Below are 27,031 nucleotides of genomic sequence, written 5' to 3'. Positions count from 1 at the left end.
TGGATAGGAAATCCAATGTTATAATTTGTATCTGCTATCTTGTTCTGTGGAACAGGTTAACATACTTGCTCTCCAGTCAGTGGGCTGTTACAAATCCTGCCATGGACATAGATCTTTGATTGTCCTTATGTGGGAGAAGAATTTTATTGCCTGCTGCATGATCATTATCCTGCTTACTTGGAAGGCTGAAGTTGCTTGCAAAAATTCTACGTTTGATATTTAGTGTAAGGTCACAATTGGGATGCTTCACTTAATTCAGTATAAAATAATACAGTATAACTAAACATATTAAGTATTGTTTACAGGCACTTATAATAGCATGGGAATACTAATATGCAAAATATACTAATTTAAATTTTAATAATAGTATTATGCTCTGAGTGCCAAGTTCATTATTTTTTTATCATTTTATTGACTTTTAATTGAATTACTTAATTGACTTGTGAACAAATGAAAATATTGAAACAAAAAAATCAATTTTTAATTTAGAAAAATCCAAATGGCAATTTGCAGTTCGTGTGTAGCATTGTTATGAATCTTCGGTTCATTTTTAATGAACACGTCCAAGCCTGTGCAATTAAAAAGCCTGTGCAAGTTAAATTATATTTCTAGGTCAGGCATAACTGCATAAATTTTTCACTATTTCCCATTTATTTTCATGTTGCCACTATTGTCATTGGTAATGTTTCTTTCTATCTCTCTGCAGTAAGTTAGCTACAAAGTAATTGAAGTTCTCAACCAGTTACCTTACCGCTTGGTGTTCCTTAGATGTATGATAAATGATAGTTTACTCTGTTCTAAGTAGGGTTTCTAAATTCCTGATAGTTTAATATTCAGTAAATGGCAATTCCTGAGAATTCTTGAATGTCCAAAATTTATTTCATTGATTTCATTATTATACTCGTTAAATGCTATATTGTACCATTTTATTGAATAAAAGTAAAATTTAATTAGTAGTAGAAATAAGTCAGTTTGATTGCGAACAACAATAATAAAAAAAAAAAAAACCTTCTTATATTCGTATAGCATCCAGATAGGAAATGTTATGTATTTGCCAAAAAAATATTGAGTTTGAGCTTAAGAAAAATTTTAAGTGTGTATTAATGCAGGAGAAAAAATACTACTGAAATTTATATTTATTGTTAACAAATTTTTTTGATGAAACGGTGCACAAACTTTTGGTCAACCTCAACAAGCCCTAATTGCTTGGTTTTAAGCAATTAGTAGACCTACATCAATCCAAATTTAAAAAAGTTTTAATTTGGATTGATGTAGGTCTGTTAACTGATCCAAAAAACTCAGTCATTATGTTGCTGCATATAACGATTCAAATACTTTGATTCAATTGGCTTTGATTTTGCTGTAAAAATGAATATCTCTTGTCTGTTTTTAAATCTGCTTCTAATTCTCCAAGATCATAATTTTTCCATTTTTGTTCATATATATATATATATATATATATATATATATATATATATATATATATATATATATATATTTTTTTTTTAAACTTCTAAGTATGCTTTTCTTTGAAAATTCGTTCCATTATTAAGTTTGCAGATTGTATGATTTCATTTTTATTTGATCTAACACAAAAATAAACTTCTTTTAGAAATTAAGTGATACTAAGACTTTATCTTTACATTTTAAAAATTTGCTGTTTAGTTAGTTATTTCAAAACCTTTTTTTCTAAAAAAAAATTTTGTTTTTCCAAGTTATGAAAGAGAAAAGGAATCTAAAAATTCCTTCACTTGTTATATTTGCATCATTAGTGCTTAGTGCCTGTGCAAGTCTAATGGGTTTCTTTTCACAAATTTTTGAATACCATCCTATCATAAAAAAGAATTTTACTTAAAATTCTGTCATCATTTCTAATGTATTTCAGCATGTTCTGTAGTTCAAAATGACTTGTAATTATTTTTTCATCCTTTTTGCAAAATAAATTCTTGTTGCAGAATATTTAAACAATCTTTCATCTAAATATTGAAGATGAAACACTATCCTGTGAAGCATATTCTACATCCATGTTACTTTAATGGAATAATTATAGCACAGAAAATAATTATGAGTTTAATCATTTCAGTATTTCATCTTTCAGATACGTCTTTAGGAATGCAATGTTAAAGTTGTAATAACACACAAGAAACAATAAGTAGAAGCAATGATTAGAACTAAAGTCCTATGGTGTGCACCTTCTATGGGTGCTGTTGGCTAGCCTCAATGTTGACCAGGAGGCCTAAGAATTAGTTTTCAAATTTTGGGAAGTTTGATACAACCATATTAATAAGATTGGGCTGCTTTTTAAGTCTGTTAAATATTCTAAATAGTCTTTCAGGCTTGTATTTGCTGTGACAAAGCATGGTGGTTTTCTTTCATCTAATTCTGTGCAAGTTATCCAAGGCTTGGTCTGCTAGTCCTAACTGGCCTTGGTTGTAGGTTGTATTTTTTGTGTTCTAGGTGGATGTTAGATATCCCAATCTGACCATAACATAAGTTGCAAGAACAAAGAACTTTATAAACACCTGGAATAGAGGGGAGAGGAAGTGGATCTGTAGGGAAGCCATCTTCAACTAAGCTTTGAAAGCAGTGCAGAACTTATTTAAAGTTCTAGTTGTTTTTTCTGAAGTTCCCCAGATGTAGGGAATAGCAATTGCATTACTGTAGTCTTTTTGTTCAGAGGAGGCATATGAGGAGGTGGGACAGATGCTTTGTAGCTTTTTCCCCCCATTGTAACCATTGGTAGGAAGGTTTTAAATAAAGGCAAGTTATGCTGCTGTAAGGGAAGCTTGAGTGGAATAGAGTTACTCTGACAAGGGTTTTGATGACCATATTGTTAAACGGGGGGGGGGGGTGGAATGGTGGGAAAGTATATACAGGGTGATCAAAATTGAAGTATCCCTGTTTAAGGCCTTGTGGAGTGCCACCTAGTGATCCAAATGCTGCAAAACTTCGCAGGAATACATTGTGTGTCATGAGGAAAGCAATATCTGAGAAATAGTTTTAAAATTCACCACCGGGAGCATTGTAAACACCAAATGCATGGAATGTTGCTTATCATACAATTTGGCAGGTGTCAGGAAGGTTTAAAAAGATGGACATGGGATTTTTCTCTTCATTCTGGTTAATATCATCCACAGTGATGGCACTGACCTTGCTTTGCTTGTGAAGATATACTACGTAAACAATTGCAATGATGATGCTGCGAATTTCATCACCTGAACAAATGTCAATGAGGTCTGCTATCCCCATGTGCTCTCTGATGAAGGATTACTTGTTTCGAAGAAATGGGTCATTTTGATCTGTCAGAAATCGCAAACCAATCAGTTTGCTACAAGCGAATTAAGTTGCTACTGCCATTGTGGAGCAGACCATGAATAACAGCGTTGGTTCCTACAGTGCATGTGCTGTATCAAGCCACATGGATGTGCCTTACATAACTGTCTGGAAAATTCTATGGAAGATTTTACATTTCTTTCCATATTTTAAGATAGCCCTGATACAAGAGTTGCACTCTGGAATTTTCTCGCCTGAACAGATGTCGATGAGGTTTACTATCTCCATGTGTTCTGTGACAAATGATAAGTCATTTTGAAGAAACATGAATGTGCCTTGCATGAGTGTCTGGAAAATTCTACAGAAGATTTTGCATTTCTACCCATTCAAGATAACCCTGACACAAGAGTTATACCTGCAAAACTTAGAAAATCGACTGACTCAAGTGGAGTTGGATGCTGTGTGGCTGTGGGTGATTTTTTGGTGAGATAAGGCTCACTTTCACTTGAATGGAGCTGGGAATACCCACAGTTATTGGATATGAGCTATTAAAAAAAAAACCTGGTGTAATCCAACACATTCCTTTGTATTCACCCAAAGTTACTGTCTGTGTGGTGTGGGTTTAGTTTCATTTATCATTGGACCATTCTTTTTTGAGAACATTTCGTCATTCGGGTCCTGTGACCTGCTCAGTTACTGCCAAGAGGTATTACGATATGATAAGCAATTTTGTTGTGCCACAGCAATGCCTGTGCATTGATTGTCATTTTCATGCAGGATAAGGCCTTTCCTTTCATCAATCAATCTGTACAGGGTATTCGAGAGCATATCATGGACGTCAGTAATCAGCTGATCTAACCCTGTGACTTCTGGTCCTGGGATTTCTCAAAGACAGAATTTATTAGGATCATCCTGATAACTTACTTGCCAGTGCTGAAAGACGGTATAATGTAGCATGTGCTCAACATGACACGTTGAACAGTACAGCCCGTGAATTGATGAAAAATTACATCTACATTCAGTATATCATATGTTGCCCCTGCTGTGAATTTTTGAATATTTTTATTTTTCTCAGATATTGCTTCTGCATGATGCACAATATATTCTTGCAGCATTTGGATCACTGAGTGGCACTCCACAAGGCCTTAAATAGGGATACTTTAATTTTGATCACCTTGTATGTATCTACATGTGTGGGGTTTTTAAAATCTTAACCAAATAGGTTTGAGTCTGGCAGTATCAAGAGCATGTTTTTCAAAATGCTCCACATAGAGAAGAGAGCCCATGGAAGTACCTTATATGTATGTAAGGTCTCCTTTCAGAAGGAGGCATTTTTCAGTAAATTTAGATTGTCAGAAAGGGGAATATTTGTGAATAAGGAGGTGACATCAAAGCTCATCATATTATTGTTTAAAAAATTAAATACTGGATTAAAGATTTGAAATGTGGAATTTTTTTATATAAGAACTATTGCCAGTAAGTGGGGGGATGACGACTAAAAGGTTTGAGTTTTTTTTTTATACAATTTCAGGATGCCAAGATGTGACATTCTTTAGAAACCTTTTTAATGTTTATTTTTCTGACACTTAGTAGGATCATAATCCAGGTGTTTATAAGTGGTGCAGTTTCTCTGAGCAGAATGTTCATTTTTCTATTATAATCACTGGATTTGAGGACAAGATAGCATCACCTTTATCAGCAAAGTAATAATCGTGTTGTCTTTGTGAAGTTTACATAGTGCATGGAACTGGCTGCTGGAGAGATTTTTTTTTTTTTTTGTGGCAATGAGATGTAGCTAAGCTACATTGAGACTAATGTTGCCAACATTAGGTGGTTAGTTATGCATGCCACATATTCCACATGATTTCTAAACTAGGAAATTACCAGAGCACTAAATAAACAGGTTTGTTTCAATATTTTGTCTGTCACAGAGACATCTTCAGGAATATAATATTAATTATAATAAAAAAAAAAAAAAAAAAGAACACAATAAATAAGTAGAAGAAATTAGATTAGAATAAATTGGGACTCAAGTCCTATGAGGGTTGCCCTCTATGGCTGTTGGCTAGCCTTAGATATTGTGCATGAGGACAAGTATTTGTATTAAACTTCCCGAAATTTCCCAAATTTTGGGAAGTTTAATACAACCATATTTATTAAGATTAGACTGGTTTAAGTCTATGAAAGATTCTAAAAAAAAAGTCTTTCACATTTGCCTTTGCAGTGATGGAGCATGGTCTTCCATCTGATTCTGTGTAAGGTATACAAGGCATGAACTGCTAGACCTGATGAGCATGGAAGAAAACCACTATGCTTCATCACAGCAAATACAAAGTTGACTCTTTGTAGATTGGATAATTAAATACAAATTCTTGTTTTGGAGAAGCAGTTAATTTTTAATATTTGTTTGCTTCATTTTATTCTTTTTCTCACTTGTTAATATATTAAGGAAACTAAACATTTAAAGTTGTAATTAAAATTGTCTGCTTTTCTCTTTTCAGTATTTCACTGGCAAGCTACTATCATGGGTCCAGTAAGTGATTATTTTATTACTAAATATTTATATACTGCATATGATATTGAAATATATGTCACTGACATAGTTTTCTCAGAAGCACAATGAGCGTGAATCTAATTATAGTGTCTTATTATTAAATTCAAAAATTATCAGTTGTATTAATATGCATTAGTTTGGTGTGTAAAAGTAAATTTCTTTATTTCCTTTATCTTGATTTCCAGTCAGAATGTTTTAATTTCTAATTTGAAATCTTGACTGGTTATTCACACTGGTGAAAGTGGCATCTCTGCATGGGATTGCTATAGCTGACATGTGATGCATATCTTACTATTAATACATCATCATCATCAAATTCCTGCCATGTACCCTCAAGGGGTGTACAGGATATGACAGTACTACATGAAAAAATTACATCATTACTAACTTCCTATCTACAATTTTCCTCCAAATCAGTCTGTTACTTGTCAAGACTCCAACATTATCAGATCTTATATTTCTATCGTCTAAGGCACTTTGTACCGTATCAATCCACCTATATCTTGGTCTTCCTCTGGGTCGTTTTCCTGCCAACCTGGCAGAGAACACTTGTTTTGCTAGTCTTTCCTCTCCCATTCTATTTAAGTGACCATACCATCTGAGATTAGCTCTGCTAACGCATTCCTGGATGCTGACAATGTCAAGTTCTTTCCTAATATCCTCATTTTTAATATGATATTGCCATTGATGCCATCTGTTCACGCCTCTAATCTTTCTCAGGACTCTCATATCTGCGGTCTCTAGTCTTTGGTCAAGTGTTTTACTTCTGACCCAGCTCTCAGATCCATAAGTTAAAATTGGTTTGAACACAGTCTTGTATACAGCTAATTTAGTGTTCCGACTAATTTCTTTCTTGTTCCATATGAATTTATTCAATTGACCTCCCACGATACCAGCTTTGCTGATTCTGTTGTCTATTTCTATATTTAGTTTACCATCTTCAGTAAAAATTGTGCCTAAGTAGCTGAAATGTTTTACTTGTTCCACAGGTTCTCCATTCACAACACAGTTGACATTTTCAATGATTCTGCATATTTTCATAGTTTTTGTCTTTTTATTGCTGACCTTCATACCATATCTATTACAACAGCTATTCAATTTAGTCAGAGAATCTTGCAGACTTGTAGCGAATTTATTTAGAAGTATAACATCATCCGCATAAAGCAAAGAGCTGACATTAACATCTCCAATTTTGATATCATGTTTAATACCACATTCCTTCATAATGTGATCCATATAGATAATGAATAACAGAGGGGATAATGTACATCCTTGTCTCACACCAGATTTAACATTAAACCATCTTCCTGTACTTCCTTCAATTCTAACTGCTGACTCACAACTCAAATAAAGACTAAGTATTGCTTGATATAATGCCCCATTGACACCATATAACTGCAGCGTATTGAATAGCTTCTCTCTTGGCACCTTGTCATATGCCTTTTCCAAATCGACAAAACTTAAATACAGATCTTTGTTATATTCCCATGCTTTCTCGACTATTTGTCGTAAAGTGAAGATCTGATCCTGACAGCCTCTATTTAGCCTGAATCCAGCTTGTTCTTCACCAAGCTTTTCTTCCACAATTCTTCTCAACCGTTTCTCAAGTATACTTGCATAGATCTTGCCAGAACACTCAGTAGGGAAATACCTCTGTAATTCTCACATTCAGTTTTATTTCCCTTTTTATATATGGGTACTATGAGAGCTCTACTCCAATCATCGGGAATTCGTCCCTCTGTCCAGGCTTTCTGAACTATGCAGTGCAGCCACTGTAAGACTCTTATACCACCATACTTCAGCATTTCTGGTCGAGTATCATCTACTCCTGCGGCCTTTCCACATTTCAAGCCTTTGATGGCTTTTTCTACTTCAAGTATGGATATGTATTCCTGACTGCATGCCTGGTCAGTGTTTTTTACCACTGTGCTGTCATCACTGCTTGTTTCATTTAGCAGTTTTTCACAGTAATTACTCCATACTTCAAGGAGATCTTTTTCTCCCGTTTTCATTTCACCTTTATCATCTCTAATTCCTTTTACAGCACTCTTTCCTCCATTCTTAAGCTTCTTCAACAACCTCCAGAATATTTTGCCACCTTCTTGATATTTATTTTCTATATTCTTGCCAAAGTCCTCCCATGACTTTTGTTTAGCTAGTTTTACACACTGTTTAGCTTTCTTACATTTGTCTCTGTATTCTGTAAGAGTAAAAGCTGACTTATTTGCCAGGAACTTTTGATATGCTTTCTTCTTTTCCTTCACTGCCTCTTTAACTTCCTGTGTCCACCAGGGAGTTCTGATTTTTTTATCCTTGCACACAACCTCACCACATGCCTCTCTGGCAGAATCAATCAATGTTTCCTTCAGAGTTTGCCACTGAATCTCCAAGGTTTGATTCCTGTTCTCAAACTCTTTCATTTTCTTTTCAATAATCTTTCTGTATTTTAGTCTACAGTTCACATCTAAGAGCTGCTCAACTTTTATTCGCTTTAAAACTTTCTCATGTTATTCTTTTCAATATGAAATTCAATTTTATCCTGCTCAAGACTAAATAGTGATCACTTCTAATTTCAAATCCTCTGTACACTCTGGTGTCCTGCACCAGGGAGAAAACATCACTATCAACAATAACATAGTCAATGAGACTTTTCTTATTCCTTGCCTCTTCTCTCCATGTGAATTTGTGCACATTTTTATGTTGGAACATGGTGTTAGTAATAACCAGTCCATGTCCTGAGCAGAAATCCAACAGATATTTGCCATTATTATTAGCTTTGCTCTTTTCTCCAAATTTTCCCAAAATATTTTTGTATGTCTCACAATCATTTCCTACTCTACTATTTAGATCCCCAACAAGGACCAACTTTTCCTTTTTCATTCTGTCAGTTGCTTTTTATAAAGCCTCAAAAAATTCCTCCACTTCTACCTTAGTAGAACCTTCTGTGGGACCATAGGCACAAATAAGTCTCATTGTCCAGTTCCCCATTCTCATATTTGCCCACATTACTCTACTTGAGACTGACTGCCATTCAAGAAGATTAGCCTCGTATTTTGTGTTGAATACTATGGCTACTCCTTCTTTTCCTTGATTGTCATTGCCGGAATATAACGTTTTGTATTTATTGCTCAGAAAGATGTCACAAGTTTTTGTCTTTTTTGTTTCAGTCATCCCTATTATGTCGATCTGGTACTTATCTAATTCCTCAGCTAGCTCCATTTCTTTGCCATTCAGGCTTCTTACGTTGATAGTACTGATCTTTAACTCTGGTGATGTTGAGTTGGGGTTTGTTTTTCAGATTTGTTCCAGTAGCTGACTTTTCGCTGTTCGCCCTGGTTCCCTGGCGAAAACAACGGGGACCTTGTTTAACCGGGCGACGCCCCAGCCGGCATGAAATTTTGTCATGTTGTACCATCATTTTTTATTTTGGTTTAACCAATAAGAATACAATTTGGTCGGCTAAATCCCAAATTGCCAGCCCATCCTCGTTCGTTCAGTATCAAAGTAGATACCCAACAGGGTGCACCACGAGAAGGTGAGGATTGGACATTAGGTCAGAAGCCCTGGTCGGTTCTTCGCATTCTTTTAAAGGCTATGTGGAGGTCTCCTCTCAGTTATACAGCTTTGACCCTTAAGCACCCCTATTAATACATAGATGAAAGATTTTGGAAATGTATAAACTGAAATTGATTAATTGCTACACTGGTGTCCATAACCTAAGGACAAACACTATTTCTGAAGATTACAACTTCAAATTCAGACATATCAGTTTGTACAACTAATGATTTTGGGTAGAAAATGGGTACACATTCAGATTTTTGAATCGTGTGCAAAGGGGTCACATGATAGCACTCAACAGGTTAATTGGCTGTGCTAAGTGAATTGTTTGAAGGAAACTCTTTTCATGAAGGAATAAAACTTGGATGTCTTGTAATATCTCAGACATCTAGATGAATTTCACAGATGGAATAATTATTGGAAAGCCTGAAGGCTGCAGAATTACTGATATTGCTAGAGGTTGGAATCTCACATTGTATCTGGGCATCATTTCAGACCAATGGAAGGTGTTTATGATCTTTGCTAAGCTGTTGCTCTTGTTTTCTATCCATGGAGCATGAAGACAGATGCTTGGTTATGACAGCAAAGCGTAACCAATGCACCACAGCAGGTCAGTTTGCAAGTCAGCTCCATTCAAGCATGAGGTATACAGATCTCGATAAACTGTGACAAGTAGGCCTATATGACCAAAGGTCTGTAGTCTGTTCCTTTATTCACAGTTTATTGTAAAGCATGTTTTCAGTGGTGTTGTATCCATAAAAAGTGGACAAGACCCCAATGGGCCGACGTACTCTTTACAAATGAGAGTTGTTTTAGTTTTTCCTCTGATTCTAGACTACACTTGATCTGGCATGAAAGTGGTACTGCTTACCATCATGAAAATGTTCTTGAAAGGGATAGATACAGTGATGCTGGGGTCATGGTGTGTTTGGGGGGTGGGGCATTATGATTAATGGACACACTAAGCTGCAAGTGGGAAAAGGGACTGACTAGTGAATGTTATTGCAATGAAGTTCTTCAACATAATGGTAGATTGTTCCATGGTTCTGCAAGCGAAAAATTCATTTTAAGGATGACAATGCCATGCCACATCATACACAAGCAATAGAGATACTTCTGGAGACTGAGGATATTAATCGAATAGTTGCCATTGTGCTCCCCATATTTCAACCTAGAACACTTTTGGACACAACAGGGAGACAAATTGCTTCTCAAAAATTCCCCTCCAGGAAACAAATAAGGCCTTATTCTTGTTCTGAACATTCACCAGTTTGCATTTAACTCCTAAATCACTTGGTGCTAAGCATGGTATGACATTGTGAGAGCTACATTGCATTTCACTGGATACATTCCATACTGAAATGTCTCTGCACTGTACATTAATTCTTTAACTATGTCCTCAGGAAATTTAAATTTTGTCAAAAATGTATTGCAATTTATAAGTTTTTTTTTTTAAATGTAATTTATTAGTATGCTGGCTATAAATTTGTCTGCATTTGGCTGTAGTCATAAATTTTTCATATACAGGTAAAAATGTAATTCGTCCTTAGCTTTGGAACACCATTGTATTTAAAATATGCATTCTCTATTCCCATCTTTACTTTTTTGCCTTATGTTTAGGCCTGTTATAGCCAACTAACTTTTTCTGTTGTTTATCATAAGCAATGATAAAAAAAACCTTGTTAATCCTTATGATAGGGCATTTAATCCTGTATGTAAATTATGGTGGTTTTGTGAAGATTGGGGACTGGGCTTCTCTGTATAAGACTGGCTATCTCAGCTTCAGTTAAAGCTCTAAGGAATCTTTGCATTTTAGACAGAATTCATATTTGGATCTTTGGTTAGAAAGACCTGGGTTTGAATCCCTTCTAGGATTCAAAGAATACTTGTTCTTTTTTGATTTTCTTTTTTTTTTTTCTTTTCTAAACATGATCTGTCATCTTAGGATTATTGATTTCCATCAATTTTTACATTGTCCTTTTGAAGAACTCATTGCATCAAATCCCTATATATATATATATATATATATATATATATATAATATATTTGCTACGCTTTCATCTTCCATTTTGTTTCAGTGACAGTATCATATTTATCTCTGCTTATGTATTCTTGGATATTAACATTGTTGATCTTTCTGATAAAGTAAATTTTAATATGGATTATCACTGATGCCTAATTGGCTTTTCTTAAATGACTTTCAGAACTAATTCCAGTTCTGCTCTTTGATCAGTGTTTTTCTAACTCAGCCCCACATGCTTAAGTGAAAATGATTTGAATGCTTCATACTGCTAAGTTGTTGCCTTAGCTCATTTTCCTTTTTCTATATAAATTTATTGAAGTGGCCTGATTAAAATTCTTGACAGTCAAATGACTTCTCAACTCACCTTCAGTAATTTTTTAAATAGAAATAGTCTTAATCTAATGTTGTAATTAACTGTTAATTTATTATTTATTATTAATTAGTGTCAAATATTAACTTTGTCCTTGGTTTCACTGTATGTTTCTGTATAATCAATCTTTTTTTAGTTGAAGCTTTTAATTACCATTTTTCTCATTGCTTTTGTCATTCATACGAGAAATGTCTTCCTTATCATCTTGACAAGAGGTTGTACTAATGTTGTGTGATGGTACCATTTTGTGGCTAAGAAAGAACCTGTAATATTTAACTGACTAGTAGATTATAGTCCTTTGAAAAAGAGGAAGCCAAGGTAGCATTAGAAATTTTCATTGGATGAATGAATGCAGTAGGCTGGTATCATTCCCATAGCATAGATATATGGAAACTGACCTTCATTATTTCCATAGAATGTGAATGCTATTGGAATTCCCTACTATATGCGAATGCTATTGCTAGGGTTTTTTTTTTTTTTTTTTTTTTTTTTTTTTTTTTTTTTTTTTTTTTTTTTTTGTTAAGCAACTATAGAATTGTTCTAAGGATATTGTATGTCATTGAATATGAACAAAAGTAATGGTAGTTTTTATAGCAGTTGATCATTCATGAAGTGGGCAGCTGAAATCTGCAAGTAATTTCTGAAAACAGAAAGCTAGGTAGTAGCAGAAAGTTGGAGATCAGGTTAAAATATTTGTAGGTACATTCTGAGGAACAATCAGAATTCTCTCAACATGATAATGAGGCTACACATAGCTTTATTCACTTTAACTATTGAAGAGATTGTATTTGAGGTTGTGGAACATCCTGCATCTTGAACTTGGTTCTGTCAGACTTGATTATTCTGTAAATTGAAGATCTCATGGATATCTATATTTTGAAAATGAACAGATCAAAGCAGGTGTGAAAAAATGTTTTTGAAAACAACTGAAATTTACTTTGCAGGTTTTGAAAAACCTACATTGAAGACAATCTGTTAGAAGGAAGGGGGGCTTTTTTCAGGAAGTTTTTTTTTTAACTGGCATCTCTTTTGGATGGGAAAGTTATCACAATGGAGACATCATGCTCTAAATAACCTTCATAGTAAAGGAAAATAAACCTAGTTGCTAACTTAGTTTATAATCACAGTGTATTTTAAGGCTTGGATTTATATGACACAAAAGAATCTTTGTAAATAATTTCATCTGCAAGTAGTTTAGCATATTTCATATGAAAGCAATGATTTGTTCCATCTGGAATGTTGTATTTTGATTGTACAGGATAAACTGTTTGACAGTGCACACAGTTAATAGACATAGCAAACTGTCTAGATCAAGTTACTGGACTGTGACATAAAAAGGAAGATCAAATAATTTTTAAGCTCCTTGGGCAGCTATGTAAAGAACTAGGCTCAACATTTATTTGGATATAAATTGTAATACCACTTAATGATATGTGCCATTAAGATAATTAAATGTGAAGATAGAGTATAACCCTACCTTATTATGATTTAACACCAAGCGGCATTTCTATTTATCTTTATATCCTTCGTTTGATTTTATAATTTATGTATCTCTTCATATTCAGTTTCATTTACGCCATAAATGAGAGATACATCCTGCTTTGCTTTTCAAGATCAAAAGGAAACTAAACTTAATTCTTGTTAAACTCTCATGATTTCTTGACTTTAAGGTAGAAATCTTGGGATTCCTATTTGGCATAAACCCAGCCTGTTTCTGTTTTCTCAACTATTTTTTGGACAGTTTTATTGTTTGTTTAGTGTTGGACTATCAAATAAGAAACTTTATTTGATAGTCCAACACTAATTGATAATTGACCTTATCCAGCCTTCTGAATTATATACCACAGCTGCTGTATTTTGCTTTCATATCAAATAACATCTATTCCAGTTTCATGCTCGACATTCTTTGACCCAGCTCTCTAAACAAACGATATTGTTACCGAGGCATCAAAGGCTGCCAAAATAGATTATATTTGGTATTTTTAGAAAAATGCTACAAAAAAAAGTAGTACAAATGTAAAGGTTTACATTGTAATGTGGTAAATGAGCTGATATTGATTGGGCAACTCAGTGTTCAAAGACTCATGTGAAATATGCCTAATGTTGTCAGTGCTGCCATCTCTCATTTATCAGCTCTTCAAGCAAAAGTCTTTGCATCCTTGCTAATAAGACTTCCACAATTTGTGGAGAGGTGCTCCTTGTTCTGCCTCATGCTGTCTCATATACTGAAATATCTTCTGTATCATCTCTATAAAATTCCTTTCTTTAGCACCTTATGCTTCTATTCTCCTAATTTTTTCCCCTTTCTCTAACAACTAAATGTGTAACCCCAAACCTTCAGTCTCTCTTTATAGAGAGCATTTCTACATGTTGCCATCTTGTCATTTACTCTGACCTCATGTCCCAAATCCAGCCTATCCAGTACAAAAATTCTTCAAATATCTAATGGTGGAAGAGCCATTTGGAAATCAGATAATTGAAATAAGATAAGAGAAGATACAAGTACATGGTACTGCACCAAAAGTTAGTTTATATACTAACTTATTTGAGTTAGTTAATTGAGAGGTTCCATCATTTGAAGATAGGATCATGAAGAGATCAGTTCCTGCACAATGGTCCAGATGTGGTCATATCAAAGCCTTATAAAGAGATCTTATCTTTACCTTTCTATTTTTTAAAAATATCCACATGACTTATACTACACCACCCACTCCTTTTAGTATGCCTGCTGAACCTCAGATCTTTGTCCATATTATCCCCCCAAAATTAGCATCCATAGCTTAGTTGGTTTCGACAATGTCCTTTGATTAGAAAGACATGTTTGAATCCCATCTAGATGTGCAGATCCTTTAGCAGGGCTTTTCAACTGATGCTAAGTTAGTCACAACTGAGTTAGCTAGTGTTATACCAAGATTTTTTTGGGTTTCTCTTCCAGAAACTTTCATATTGTTCATCTTGCAAAGTAGAAGCAAACCTTGCATTAGAACACATGCAGTTAACATACATAATACACTGGCCTCATAGTCTGAGGTGCTTCAGCTGTAAATCTAAATACTCTTTATTTTATTGTATTTCAAAATTAGTTTAGTTTTAGCTTTAATTGCAATCTCATTTTATTTTTTATGGTGTCACTCAGCTCAGCTCTGTAAAATAGGATTAACATTCTTTGTCCTAGGTTTATCTTGAGATCATGCTAATGCTCTGCAAGTATTTGCAATAATAAAAATTATTGATAGCGAATCTATATTATTTTTGATCATCAGTTGAATGCAAGAAATGAACATAAACTGGGTTGTATATTGGCTGAAGAATTCTAATAATAGAAATAAAGTAAAAAAAAACTGACAAGTTTTGCCAACTTGGCTGTTTGGCTTCGTCAGGGCATATAAAAGTGATACAAAACACCTTAAACTGTTTTTGAAGGAATAAACAGAATACAAATGTATTTTTTTACAAATTCAGAAGAACATGTATGGAGCGTGTATGATATCAACTGTTATGCAGGAACGTTCTGTAATTAGCAGCGAAATTAAACTCTGGCATATTTAGTGATCTTATGAAGGTCTTCTGAATATCAGCTAGAATTAATCCTTGATTTCTAGGATGACTACTATAGTTTCTTTGTTTCAGGAGCAGAAATCTTCCTCTAGATAGGGCATGGAGTTTTTCCTATTGTTTTAATTTATTTCTCTTTATGCTGTTTTGACTTTTTGTAGTATTTTTGGTGTATACTGAGAGGGGCAGCAAAAGAAAGCTCTAGCTACATCACTGCCCTTGTTTTTCCCCTTCTATGCCATGTATTGAAAAATTTCTTCTCTGTCAAAATATCCCTTTAGTAACTTAAAGTTTCTACAATATTCCCTCTCCTACACCTGTCAGCTAAACTATGCAATTCACACTCCTTCAATCTATTTCATGGGGAACATTTCACAGACCTGTCACCAGCTTGATCACTTATTTGAATTCCCTCCACTTGATCCCCAAGAAATCTTCTTCTGCAGCTTCTCCCACTTAAGTGGGGTTACTGTTGATGATGAGTCTCCTCCACATCCTCCTGTCTTGGGCTGTCACCACATCCAAGTTCATTCTCAAGTCCTCTTCTACCAGCTCTCCCCATCTCTTCTCTGGCTGCCCACGCTTCCTCCTCCTTTGCACATCCATCTGCATGACCTTTCTTCCCACATATTCGTCCTCCCTCCTCATCACATGACCAAACCATCTCAACCTTGCCTCCTGTATCTTCGCTTCTAAGTTCGTAACTTTCACTGTTCCCCTCACATAGTCATTTCTCAGACGATCCTTTCTGGTTACACCGCACATCCACCTAAGCATTCTCATCTCTGCTACTTCTATCCTGCTGATGTTATTTATCCTCAGGGCCACAGTTTCTATAGCATATGTCATAGCTGGCCTCACTACTGTCGTATAGATTTTGCTTTTCAGATTGATTGGCACCCTCTTATCGCATAACACTCCAGCCATCTCCCTCCGGTTCCTCCAACCCGCTTGTATCCTGCATCCCACTTCCTTCTCAGCTCCTCCATCTTCTTCCACTGTTGAACCTAAGTATCTAAAGTCCCTCACCTTCCTGATGACATTTCCTTCCAGCTCCAGATCTGTCTCCTGGCCACCGCCCACTGTGCAACACATAGACTCTGTCTTACTTCTGCTCAGTCTCATACCTCTCTCTTCCAGTACTTTCTTCCTCTTTCTGGTTTAGTTCCTGCTTCTCTTGAATCTGCACACAGCAAGATGTCATCTGCATACAACATTGTCCAAGGCGCATCTTCTCTCACCACCTCCATCACAATGTTAAACAGAAACGGACTTGATGCAAGCCAACTACTTGAAAACTTTCTGTCTGTCCCAGACAGGTCTGAACACTTGTCTTCACATTTCTGTACATCTCCTGCACCAACCTGACATATTTCTCTGGAACCTTCTTCTCCCTCAGACACCTCCCAGACTTCTTACCTTGGCACTCTATCATATGCTTTCTCCAGATCAATAAATGCCAGATGTAGCTCCTGTTGTTTCTCTCAAAACTTTTCCATCATCTGCCGTAACAAAGATAGCATCTCTTGTTGATTAACGAGGCATGAAGCCAAATTGTTCCTTTGCAATCTCCACCTCCTTCCTCAATCTTCCATCAAGAACCCTTTCTAGGATTTTCATTGTGTGGGACATCAACTTTATTCTTCTGTAATTTTTAGTCTTGTGCATCCCCTTTCACTTAATGAAAATGAAAAAAACTAAAGAATTTGAAATCACCCTGAAAGAAACAACAAACGGAAAATCACCTGGAGAAGATAAGCTAGGTTCACCCCTTGTAGATGGGGACAAGAGTACTCTCCCTCCATTCCTCGGGTATATTTTCCTGTTGGCAAACTTTCATGAACAGGTCCCACAGCAGGTCAATTCCCTCTTCCCCCAGTGCCTTCCATGCCTCCACTGGAATCATGTCGGGGCCCACTGATTTTCCATTCCTCATCATCTTCATGGCCTCCGTCACTTCCACTCTACTGATGTTCTGCACCATCCCCTCAGAAGGCTGCCCATCTTCTCTGTGAGTCCTTGCATTTTCCTCATTCAAAAGTCCCTCAAAGAATATTCTCCATCTGTTTCTTATGTCCACATCCCTCCATAATACTCTTCCTTCAGCATCTTTGATCTGTCTCACATGTAAGATGTCCTTAGCTGCTTTATTTCTACATTTCGCTAGTTGGTAAATTTTTCTCTGTCCTTCCTTTGTTTCTAATTGATCATATAGATCTTGATATGCCTTTGCCTGTGCTACAACTCTCTTGGCTTCTCTCTCTCTCTCTCTCTCTCTTTCTCTCTCTCTGTACACCTCTCTGTCCTCTTCCACTCTTGACTCATCCCACTTCTGCTTTGCCTTCCTCTTAGCTGCCTCATTATTATTCCACCACCAACTCTCCTTCTGCTCTCTAATCTTTCCAGATGTCTCACCAAGCACATCGATTGCACAGCTCAGGATTACTTTTGAATTATGTTTCCACCAATCTTGTACACTTTCCAGTCCATCCGAAATCCTCTCTAACACCCTCTCCCTAAAACGATTCCTCACACTCTCTTCTTTTTTAAATGAAACCACTTAATTGTTTTCATCCCATGGCTTCCAGAGGTTCTTATCTTCGATCTTATTTTAAAGTCTGTGCACAGACTTTAAAATAATCATATCACCTCTCCTTCTTCTATCCACCAAACTCTGCAGTCCACATTCATAACATTGTACAGTCATGAAACCATCTTTGTTATCTGCCTTTGTACCCTTTCCACAGTTAATTTATCCCTTTCAAATCCTGGGGACCAAATCTGAGAACAATAGTCTAAGTGTGGTCTGATCAGGGTCTTATACAATGGAATGATACCTCTGTTATCTCTGCATGTCAGCATCCTTTTCATTATTGTAGCAATCCTCTATGTTACCTTCACCACCTTTGCAATATGCCCCCTAAATTTCAGGTTTCTATCAATCATCAATCCCAAAGTATAGCTCGTACAATAGAGTATGCAGCATCCCATCGATGTGTCCCAAACCTCAAGACCTTACATTTTGCTGCATTAAACCGACATCCCTATTCGTATGCCCATCTGTCTAGCTTATTCAAATCCTCTTGCAGGGTTACCATATTTGCACTATTACTAATAATCCTTCCCAACAACTGAATATCCCCTTGCAATCCACTGACGTCATTGATATAAAGGGTAAACAATATAGGTCCCGGTACTGAGCCCTGTGGGACCCCACTTGTAACCCTCTGCCTTCTTGAAACTGCCTCACCATACACAACTCTCTGATACCTATTGGACAGCCAATCCTGAATCCAGTTAATTTATTGACCAACCTGACATCCAAACCCATGTGCTGCAACTTAAATATCAGCTTATCATGTGGCACCCTGTGAAATGCCTTTGCTAAATCCAAGAAAATGACAGTATATGCCTTTCCCTCATCAACTGCTCTTGTAACTTTATTCTAAAAGGCCAACATGTTACTAAAACAAGAGTGCCCCCTTTACAAATCCATGTTGACTCTCACAGATAACATTAACCTTATCTGCCCAATGCTGTATACAGTCCCTCACTAATTTCTCCAAGATCTTAACACCTACCGATGACACACAAACTGCCTATAATTAGACACTTCCAGTCTGCTTCTGCCCTTATGCAATGGCACTATCTTACCTTCCTTCCATTCATAGCCAGACTTTCATTGAAGAACTGACCCCAGGTCAATGGGGTCAGTTCTTTAGCACATTCTCTCAAAACTCATGGTGAAATAGCATCCAGTTCCACAGCTTTACTGACATCCAGAGTACTCAGTATTTAGAACACTCTCCTCTAAACCTTGAACCTGCCCTATCCCTCTAGTACTAAAATTTACTCCTCCAGGATGAAATACTCCAATAAGTTGTTTATTGAACAACTCCACTATGTCCTCTGCATCAGTCACTCTATTCCCATTTTTATCCCATAATCATTTCTCCACCTACTGGCTACATAGCTAAAAAAATTCCTTAGGATTTTCTTTGGACCTTAGGGCTAATCTCTTCTCATATTCCAGTTTCGCCTTCCTTTCCATACTAGTCACTCTCCTGGCCCATGTCTTATATTCTTCATGCACCTGCTCTTCACCTGTTTCCTTATATCTCTTCCATATCTATGCCACCAGCCTCATATCCATTTCCATTTTCTTCAACTTGTAATAATGTTCCATGTGGTATTCTGTCAAATGCCTTTGTAAAGTCCATCAATATCATGGTGTAGCCATTTCCTTTATCCAGTTCTGCTGTTACCTCATTATAAAATGTGAATAAATTACTGAGGTTGGACCTATCTTTTACAGATAGGTCCAACCTATCATAGAAAGATAGGTCTGGAGTTTATAGAAAGCAGCACAGCTTTCTATAAACTCTAGATTGGTCTGTAATTTGCTACTTCTGCCTGAGTTGAGACTTATAGAACTTAGTCAGAAGCACTGCCAGTTTGCTTGCATTCTTGTAGGAAACATGCCAACATTGGCTTGTGTGCTACAAGATATTTTTCAGTAAACTGAGTGCATTCAGTTCATCTATCTCAATGCTCACATCAGTCTGTGAGTAACTGCTAAAGCACCACCTGTTTGATATACTCTTGCAAAGTGATCACTTAGGAGTAGGATAAATAGTTCAGTTACTATCACTTTCCTACCCATTAGCACTGAGTAAAGTTATCTTTCCATAATCATTCTTTTTCTTACTTGCTACATAGCAAAAAAAAAAAAAAACACTTTTGGATTTACTTTGAGAGAAAATTAGCTAAGCAGACCAATCTGATTTTGCCTTTCTTGCTTGGGCTCTTTGTTGCTCATGGGCATACTGATCACCTTGTTTATATTCTTTCTACAATGTTTTCTTTTTTTATAGCTTTGTTATTGGTCATCTGTTTATTCCTTTCTCAGTTTAGCCTTCTGACCTTGGGATTGCACTCTGATATTGCCTTGTTCAAACAATCCTTGACCACTTCTCATGTACTAATGACATTCATTTTGTATAGTTTCTTATGCCATGGCACTGTTCTAGGTTGCCTTCTAAGGATAATCACCAGCTTTGTAGTTCTGCATAAATCCTTTCTTGACTGAAATTTCTACATGTTCAGCAATCTTCAAGGACAAGACTGCATGATCACTTTCCCCGATCGGAGGTAGGGTTATTACTGCAGTTAAAAATAACATCTTCTGATGCTATTTCCAGATCCAACACTCTCAAAGCCCTGGTCCTTTTTATCATGTGTTGTTTCAGGTGATCGTCCCTTAATAACTGTATAAATTCTAGTTGCCATGTTCCCTTTCCTCCTTCCAATCTATATCATCATAATTTCTCATGATAATTGCTCAGCCAGCACTCATTTTGCTAATCTGCTGATCATGTCATCCACATTTTCTTCTTGACCCCCAGGTCTGTAGTAGCAACCAACAATATATTTTCCTGTTGGCCTCTATCTTATCGGGTTGAATACTATTTTTCCTCATGATGTGATTCATGTAGATGATTGATAGTGGAGATAGTGTGCACTTTAATCTTTTACCCATCAAAGCTTATCTGGGAAACCTGTACATTGCCATTAAGGAATGCCAAGAACAATCCAGTCTTCTTATCCAATGTCCAGACCTCATTCTCATGGTGCAACAACCTATTAGGTATCCACCTCGGGTGGATTGGAATGGCTAATTAGGGAATTAGCTGACAAAACTTTTGTAGTGGGGGGGGCCTTAAATATCAATTGTACAAGTATTTCTAATAACTTTTTTGCATAGAAATGCTAATTATTGGTGTCATAATTGGTTTTAAGAAGTCAAAGTGAATCAATTGGAATAGTAAAACTCATGATTTGTGATATTAGTAGGAGCAGGTTGTTAAACTGCCATCAGTTTAATAAACAAGTGTGTATTTAAAATGGAAAAAAAAATTGCAGCTTTAGGTGTTTATTATTTATTGGGTATCTTTGTGGAGTCAGACTTATTGCAAATTTTTCAATATATTTGTGATATAATTGAAAAATTTCTGTTTTGTCAGTCTTGCAGAGCCTTTTAGTAACTCATAAGTTTTTATCAATTCTATTTTCTTCATATCTTTTGTGACCTGCACCTTCACAAGTATAAGACAGGGATATATGTTGTCTTATTCTATTTCAGTATAATGATCAAATTATAAAAATATGGAAAACAAAACAAAGAATCCAGTTAGCAAAAAACTTATCTATATAGTGTTGTATTATTTCTTATCCAGAGTATTTAGTAATACTCTGGATAAGAAATTAAAAGAATATCAGGTGATATTCTTATTTTTCCTACTTACATATGGAAAATTACCTTGCATTGATTTCCTTTTTTGGTACAAAATGAAACGGGGTCATTTTAACCACGGTAAATAGGGATAGGGGAACATGCGGTGAAGAACAAACAGGTTTTACTTTCATGGCTCTTGGTATTTTGGAATGATATGCAAGGTTTAATTTGAAATCGCCATTGCCGTTACTACCCAGAAGAAGGATTAAACAGTCTTTTGCAGCTTTGAATCCTGGTGCTCGCTTTTGTTCGTGTGATATAAATGTGCTCTTTGGCATTCTCTTCCAGAAAGCTCATTTCATCAACATTAAAAACGTTCGGGAGGATAATTTCCTCTTCAATTATAGCTTTTAAAGTTGATGGAAAGGCTGAAGCAGCTTCAGTATCTGAACTCGCCACTTCTCCAGTGATTTGAATGTTGTAGAGGTTGCTTCTTTTTTTAAATCTATTGAACCCTCTGCCAACTGCAAAGTTTTCGGCACTTGTATCCTGTTTGTTTTTGAATAAGATTAAAAAAAATACTTCTGGCCTTTTCTATGATTGTCTTACTTAATGGCATGTTGTGCTTGGTTTCATCATCAATCCAAATGGAAAGACGTTTCTCCATTTTCTCTAAAACATTGCTTCTGGATTGGGTTACCATTGTTGCAGAAGACGTTGTGGTTGTTGAACACTTAATTTTGTCCTTGTTTTTTTAAATCTTCCATATAGTAGAAGTAGACAAATTTAAAGCGACTCCAATGTCAACTTGACGTTCGCATTTTTCTAATCGTCTCAGCACCTGTATTTTAATTTCGAAGGAATGCTTTTTTTTTTGTATCAATTTTTGTTTTGTTTTAACCTTTCACTGATTGGTTTGGGAATAATTGTATTATATATGAATCAAGGGAAAATACAGCAATAAATTGAATCTGCACAAATTTAGCGCTTTTTTAGGCTTCGATAAAACCGCTATGTCAAATCGTGGAATAATTAATGTTTTTCAGGGTTCAGTAAAAAACCGCGTTATAGCGAATCACTGTTAATCGGGTTTGTGTTAAACAGGATTTTGCTATATCTTCATGGTCTGGCTTCTACTGATTAGGCCTCAAATGTGACCTATAATGTTTTTGCATTATGGGACACTAGGCAGTTGATGTGAAGTCAGCAGTCTCTCTCTATGTGTGTATACACACACAGACCAGCATATGAAGTTACTTCACCCTTAGACTTGTGTGTAGGATTAAAAAAAACTATTGAACCCTCTGCCAACTGCAAAGTCATCTATTATGTTGTAATCAAAAGTTTTCTGTTTTATCATAAGAGGTCAGGTTGTCAGTGTTATTTGTTTCTTTTATATATATTTATACTCATTAAGTGGTCAAGAATGTTTTGTAGCAGAATTCATCTTTTTCAAAAAAATATTGAAGGAATTGTTTAGCAAATTTATAAAGCATTTACTTCATAAATTAACAGGACTAACTGTATGATTGTTGGAACAAGAACCTGTATATGACCTAACAGAAATCACGTTGCTCAGTATATGTTTGGAAATAACAGCACCACTACTAAAAACAACTTAGTAATTCTTCAGAGGAAAATTCAAGTCAAGATTCTAACATTAACTTAATAAAATGGAAGGTTTTGTTTAGAATTACCTAAGTCACTCAAATAAAAACAATTGATATGCTGCTATTGTCAAAGGCCTTTTTTCCTTATTAGATTTTTGTCTAAGGAAAGCAAAGCAACTATTGATGTCCACTGTCTTCAGTTGATTGGAATAGAAGCAAACATTTAATATGCCTAAAAAACTTGTGATATTTTTCATGTTACAAGGCTGAGTAAATGCTTATGCTAGCGAATATTTTCTCTACTACTACTGTAAGGTTGGATCTCTTAATTTAAATTCTCTTGTTGAAAATGGCTGAGAAAAACTTATTCAGTACCAGGATTAAGGTTTATCTACTTGTTCACTCCTGGAGATTACTTGAATTTTTTTTTCTGGAATGCATGCTTGTGATGAATCAGTATATTATTCTTAAAAAAAAAAAATCATCTAACGCCTTTTTATTCCCGTATGCGGGGAGTAGGCGAGGCCATTTAGCCCTATCTAACTTTTAGAGGCTGAGTGGGCAGTTCAATCTCCACTGGTACTAATCAGAGATAGATGGCCCAAGGCTATCACTAATTAAGTGGTACACAGTGAAGAGAGACGGCTCAAATGTGCCGCCATCTCGTGGTCCCTAACCCTAACACAATATTTAATGTCTGAAATAATGTGGGTTCTACGGTCGATTTTCTTGGGTTTACGGGACGAAAAACCTGAGTTTCTGGGAGGAAAAACCCGTTTGCGTGTGCCAGAGATCGACTAACTCAGGAACCAGTCAAAAAAAAGCTTAGAAAAATTTCCTCTAGTCGACGACTAGACTCGAAACCAAGTCTTCCTTCATGCGGCCAAGCGCTGTGGTATGTAAACGCCACATCCACTGAGCTACACAGGCTCCATATATTATTCTTGTCCTTTGTTTCTCATTGAGTTTAATTATTAAAATTAGTTGACCTACATCTTTAATTTTACATGTTTTTAAATTGAATGAAAGTGTCAGTGACATTGTCAATTTTCATATAATAAATGTAGTTTAATCCTTTATCCAAGTATGAGCAAACAAACTTTGCATCTAAAAAAATATCAGTTTACAATTTTTGTGTATATGTTCATTTACTAGTTATATTGTACATGATTCTATAAATACTTGATTAATAAGTAGTGTGGTGTTATACAAAATACCAAGATGAGTGTTTTATGTGAAATAAATATCCTCTTTTTTTTTCCTTTTGCAGCCAGACAGTCCCTACCAAGGTGGAGTGTTTTTTCTAACTATTCATTTCCCTACAGATTATCCTTTCAAACCACCTAAGGTATTATTGAAAATTTTCAATTTAAAATTTAAAATGAATGAAATTCACTGAACATTAACTTTGAAGAGACAAGTGTAAGCAAACAAAGTGTATGAAATATCTTCATCACCAGGCTGCTTGTATATAGAAGATATTGGCTTCACACTAGTTGCCTCAGTATCTCATAATGCAAAGCACCCATCCTTTTGGGAAGGGCAACTACCTAGATTGGTTTCAAACTTTTGAAGTTAATCAACAGAAATGAGACTACTGCATAAATTCAATTTCTAACTTTTTGGGTTTAGCTCTGGCTCCCACAGAAAAGTACTCAATGAAGATCATTTGGTTAGGTATTGGTCCTTGAGATAATACATAGCTGTATACACATTTGTAAGGAAGTTTTGCATTATTGGATATTGAAGGTTGATGTGAATTCAGTAGCCTTTATATCCAAGTAACCTAGCATGAAGAAACCTCATGCACAAACTTGGCTTACATTTGGGTAAAGGATTAAACTAGAAAATAACTTATTGGCATTGGTTAAATAAAACTTTAAGTTTTATTTAACTTTTCATTTATTGCATGAAAGTAGTCCCATTATAACTAATTCTTATTGTAACAAACTGGTAAAAATTCCTATTGAATAATACTATATTTTATGCATAATACTATTGTAAAGAAAATGCATGTAGCCAACTGTAGAGCATTTTTTGTAATCACTAAGCTCGGAACACGTGCATCAAATGTAAACAAGTTCCTCCTTTCCAAATCCACTACCTATATACAGTATTAATGTACTATTGGTCAATCAACCAACTTCTCATGTATAGGCTCAGCATAAATCCCTGAGTTTGCTATAGAGTAGATTGCAAGAAGAAATGCTTTTTTTAAATGTTTTATATATTTCTGAGACTACATTTTTAAAATGTAGTTAATTAAAAAAAAAAATTTAAATCATCATCAAATTCCTGCCATGTACCATATCCTCAAGGGGTGTACAGGATATGATAGTACTACATGAAAAAAATTACATCATTACTAACTTCCTATCCACAATTTTCCTCCAAATCAGTCTGTTACTTGTCAAGACTCCAACATTATCAGATCTTATATTTCTCTCGTCTAAGGCACTTTGTACCGTATCAATCCACCTATATCTAGGTCTTCCTCTGGGTCATTTTACTGCCAACCTGGCAGAGAACGCTTGTTTTGCTAATCTTTCTTCGCCCATTCTGTTTAAGTGACCATACCACCTGAGATTAGCTCTGCTAACGCATTCCTGGATGTTGACAATGTCAAGTTTTTTCCTAATATCCTCGTTTTTAATATGATATCGCCATTGATGCCATCTGTTCACACCTATAATCTTTCTCAGGACTCTCATACCTGTGGTCTTTAGTCAAGTGTTTTACTTCTGACCCAGCTCTCAGATCCATAAGTTAAAACTGGTTTGAACACTATCTCGTATACAGCTAATTTAGTGTTCCGAACTAATTTCTCTCTTATTCCATATGCATTTATTCAATTGACTTCCTACCATACCAGCTTTGCTGATTCTGTTGTCTATTTCCGTATTTAATTTACCATCTACAGTAAAAATCGTGCCTAAGTAGCTGAAATGTTTTACTTGTACCACAGGTTTCCCGTTCACAATACAATTGACATTTTCAACAATTCTGCCTATTTTCATTGTCTTTGTCTTTTTAATGCTGACCTTCATACCATATTTATTACAACAGCTTTTCAATTTAGTCGAAGAATCTTGCAGACTTGTAGCAGATTTATTTAGAAGTATAACATCATCCGCATAAAGCAAAGAGCTGACATTACCATCTCCAATTTTGATATCATGTTTAATACCACTTTCCTTCATAATGTGATCCATATAGATAATGAATAACAGAGGGGATAATGTAATTATCCCCTCTGTTATTCATTAAGAATTGAATCATTAAGAATTGAAAAAAGGTATAGGAAGATTGTTTAATGTTAAATCTTGTCTCACACCAGATTTAACATTAAACCATCTTCCTATACCTCTTTCAATTCTAGCTGCTGACTTACAACTCAAATAAAGACTAAATATTGCTTGATATAATGCCCCATTGACACCATTACATATAACTGTAGCATGTTTGAATAGCTTCTCCCTTGGCATTTTCATATGCCTTTTCCAGATCGACAAAACTTAAATATAGATCTTTGTGATATTCCCATGCTTTCTCAACTATTTGTCGTAAAGTGTAGATCTGATCCTGACAGCCTCTATTTGGCCTGAATCCGGCTTGTTCTTCACCAAGCTTTTCTTCCACAATTCTTCTCAACTGTTTCTCAAGTATACTTGCATAAATCTTACCAGGCACACTCAGTAGGGAAATACCTCTGTAATTCTCACATTCACTTTTATTTCCCTTTTTATATATGGGTACTATGAGAGCTCCACTCCAATCATCGGGAATTTGCCCCTCTCTCCAGGCATTCTGAACTATGCAGTGCATCCACAGTAAGACTTTTATATCACCATAC

At 35.6% G+C, this 27,031-nt stretch overlaps 1 protein-coding gene across 1 annotated transcript in view; it reads left to right on the top strand.

Annotated features, from left to right (window-relative positions):
* Window positions 1-27,031, top strand: part of LOC150110465 (ubiquitin-conjugating enzyme E2-17 kDa) — a 158,773-nt gene that overhangs the window by 48,356 nt on the left and 83,386 nt on the right. The window contains exons 3-4 of the mRNA XM_090399443.1: window positions 5,775-5,806; window positions 24,449-24,526. Of these exons, the coding sequence (XP_090255569.1) occupies window positions 5,775-5,806; window positions 24,449-24,526 (110 nt within the window). The remainder of the gene's footprint in view (window positions 1-5,774; window positions 5,807-24,448; window positions 24,527-27,031) is intronic.

Source organism: Typopeltis vanoorti, chromosome 1, assembly GCF_054136105.1.
Source record: "Typopeltis vanoorti isolate ZY-2024b chromosome 1, IOZ_Tvanoo_1.0, whole genome shotgun sequence".
Taxonomy (NCBI): Eukaryota; Metazoa; Arthropoda; class Arachnida; order Uropygi; family Thelyphonidae; genus Typopeltis; species Typopeltis vanoorti.
Note: the sequence above shows the minus strand (reverse complement) of the source record. Positions and strands in the feature narration are given on the sequence as shown.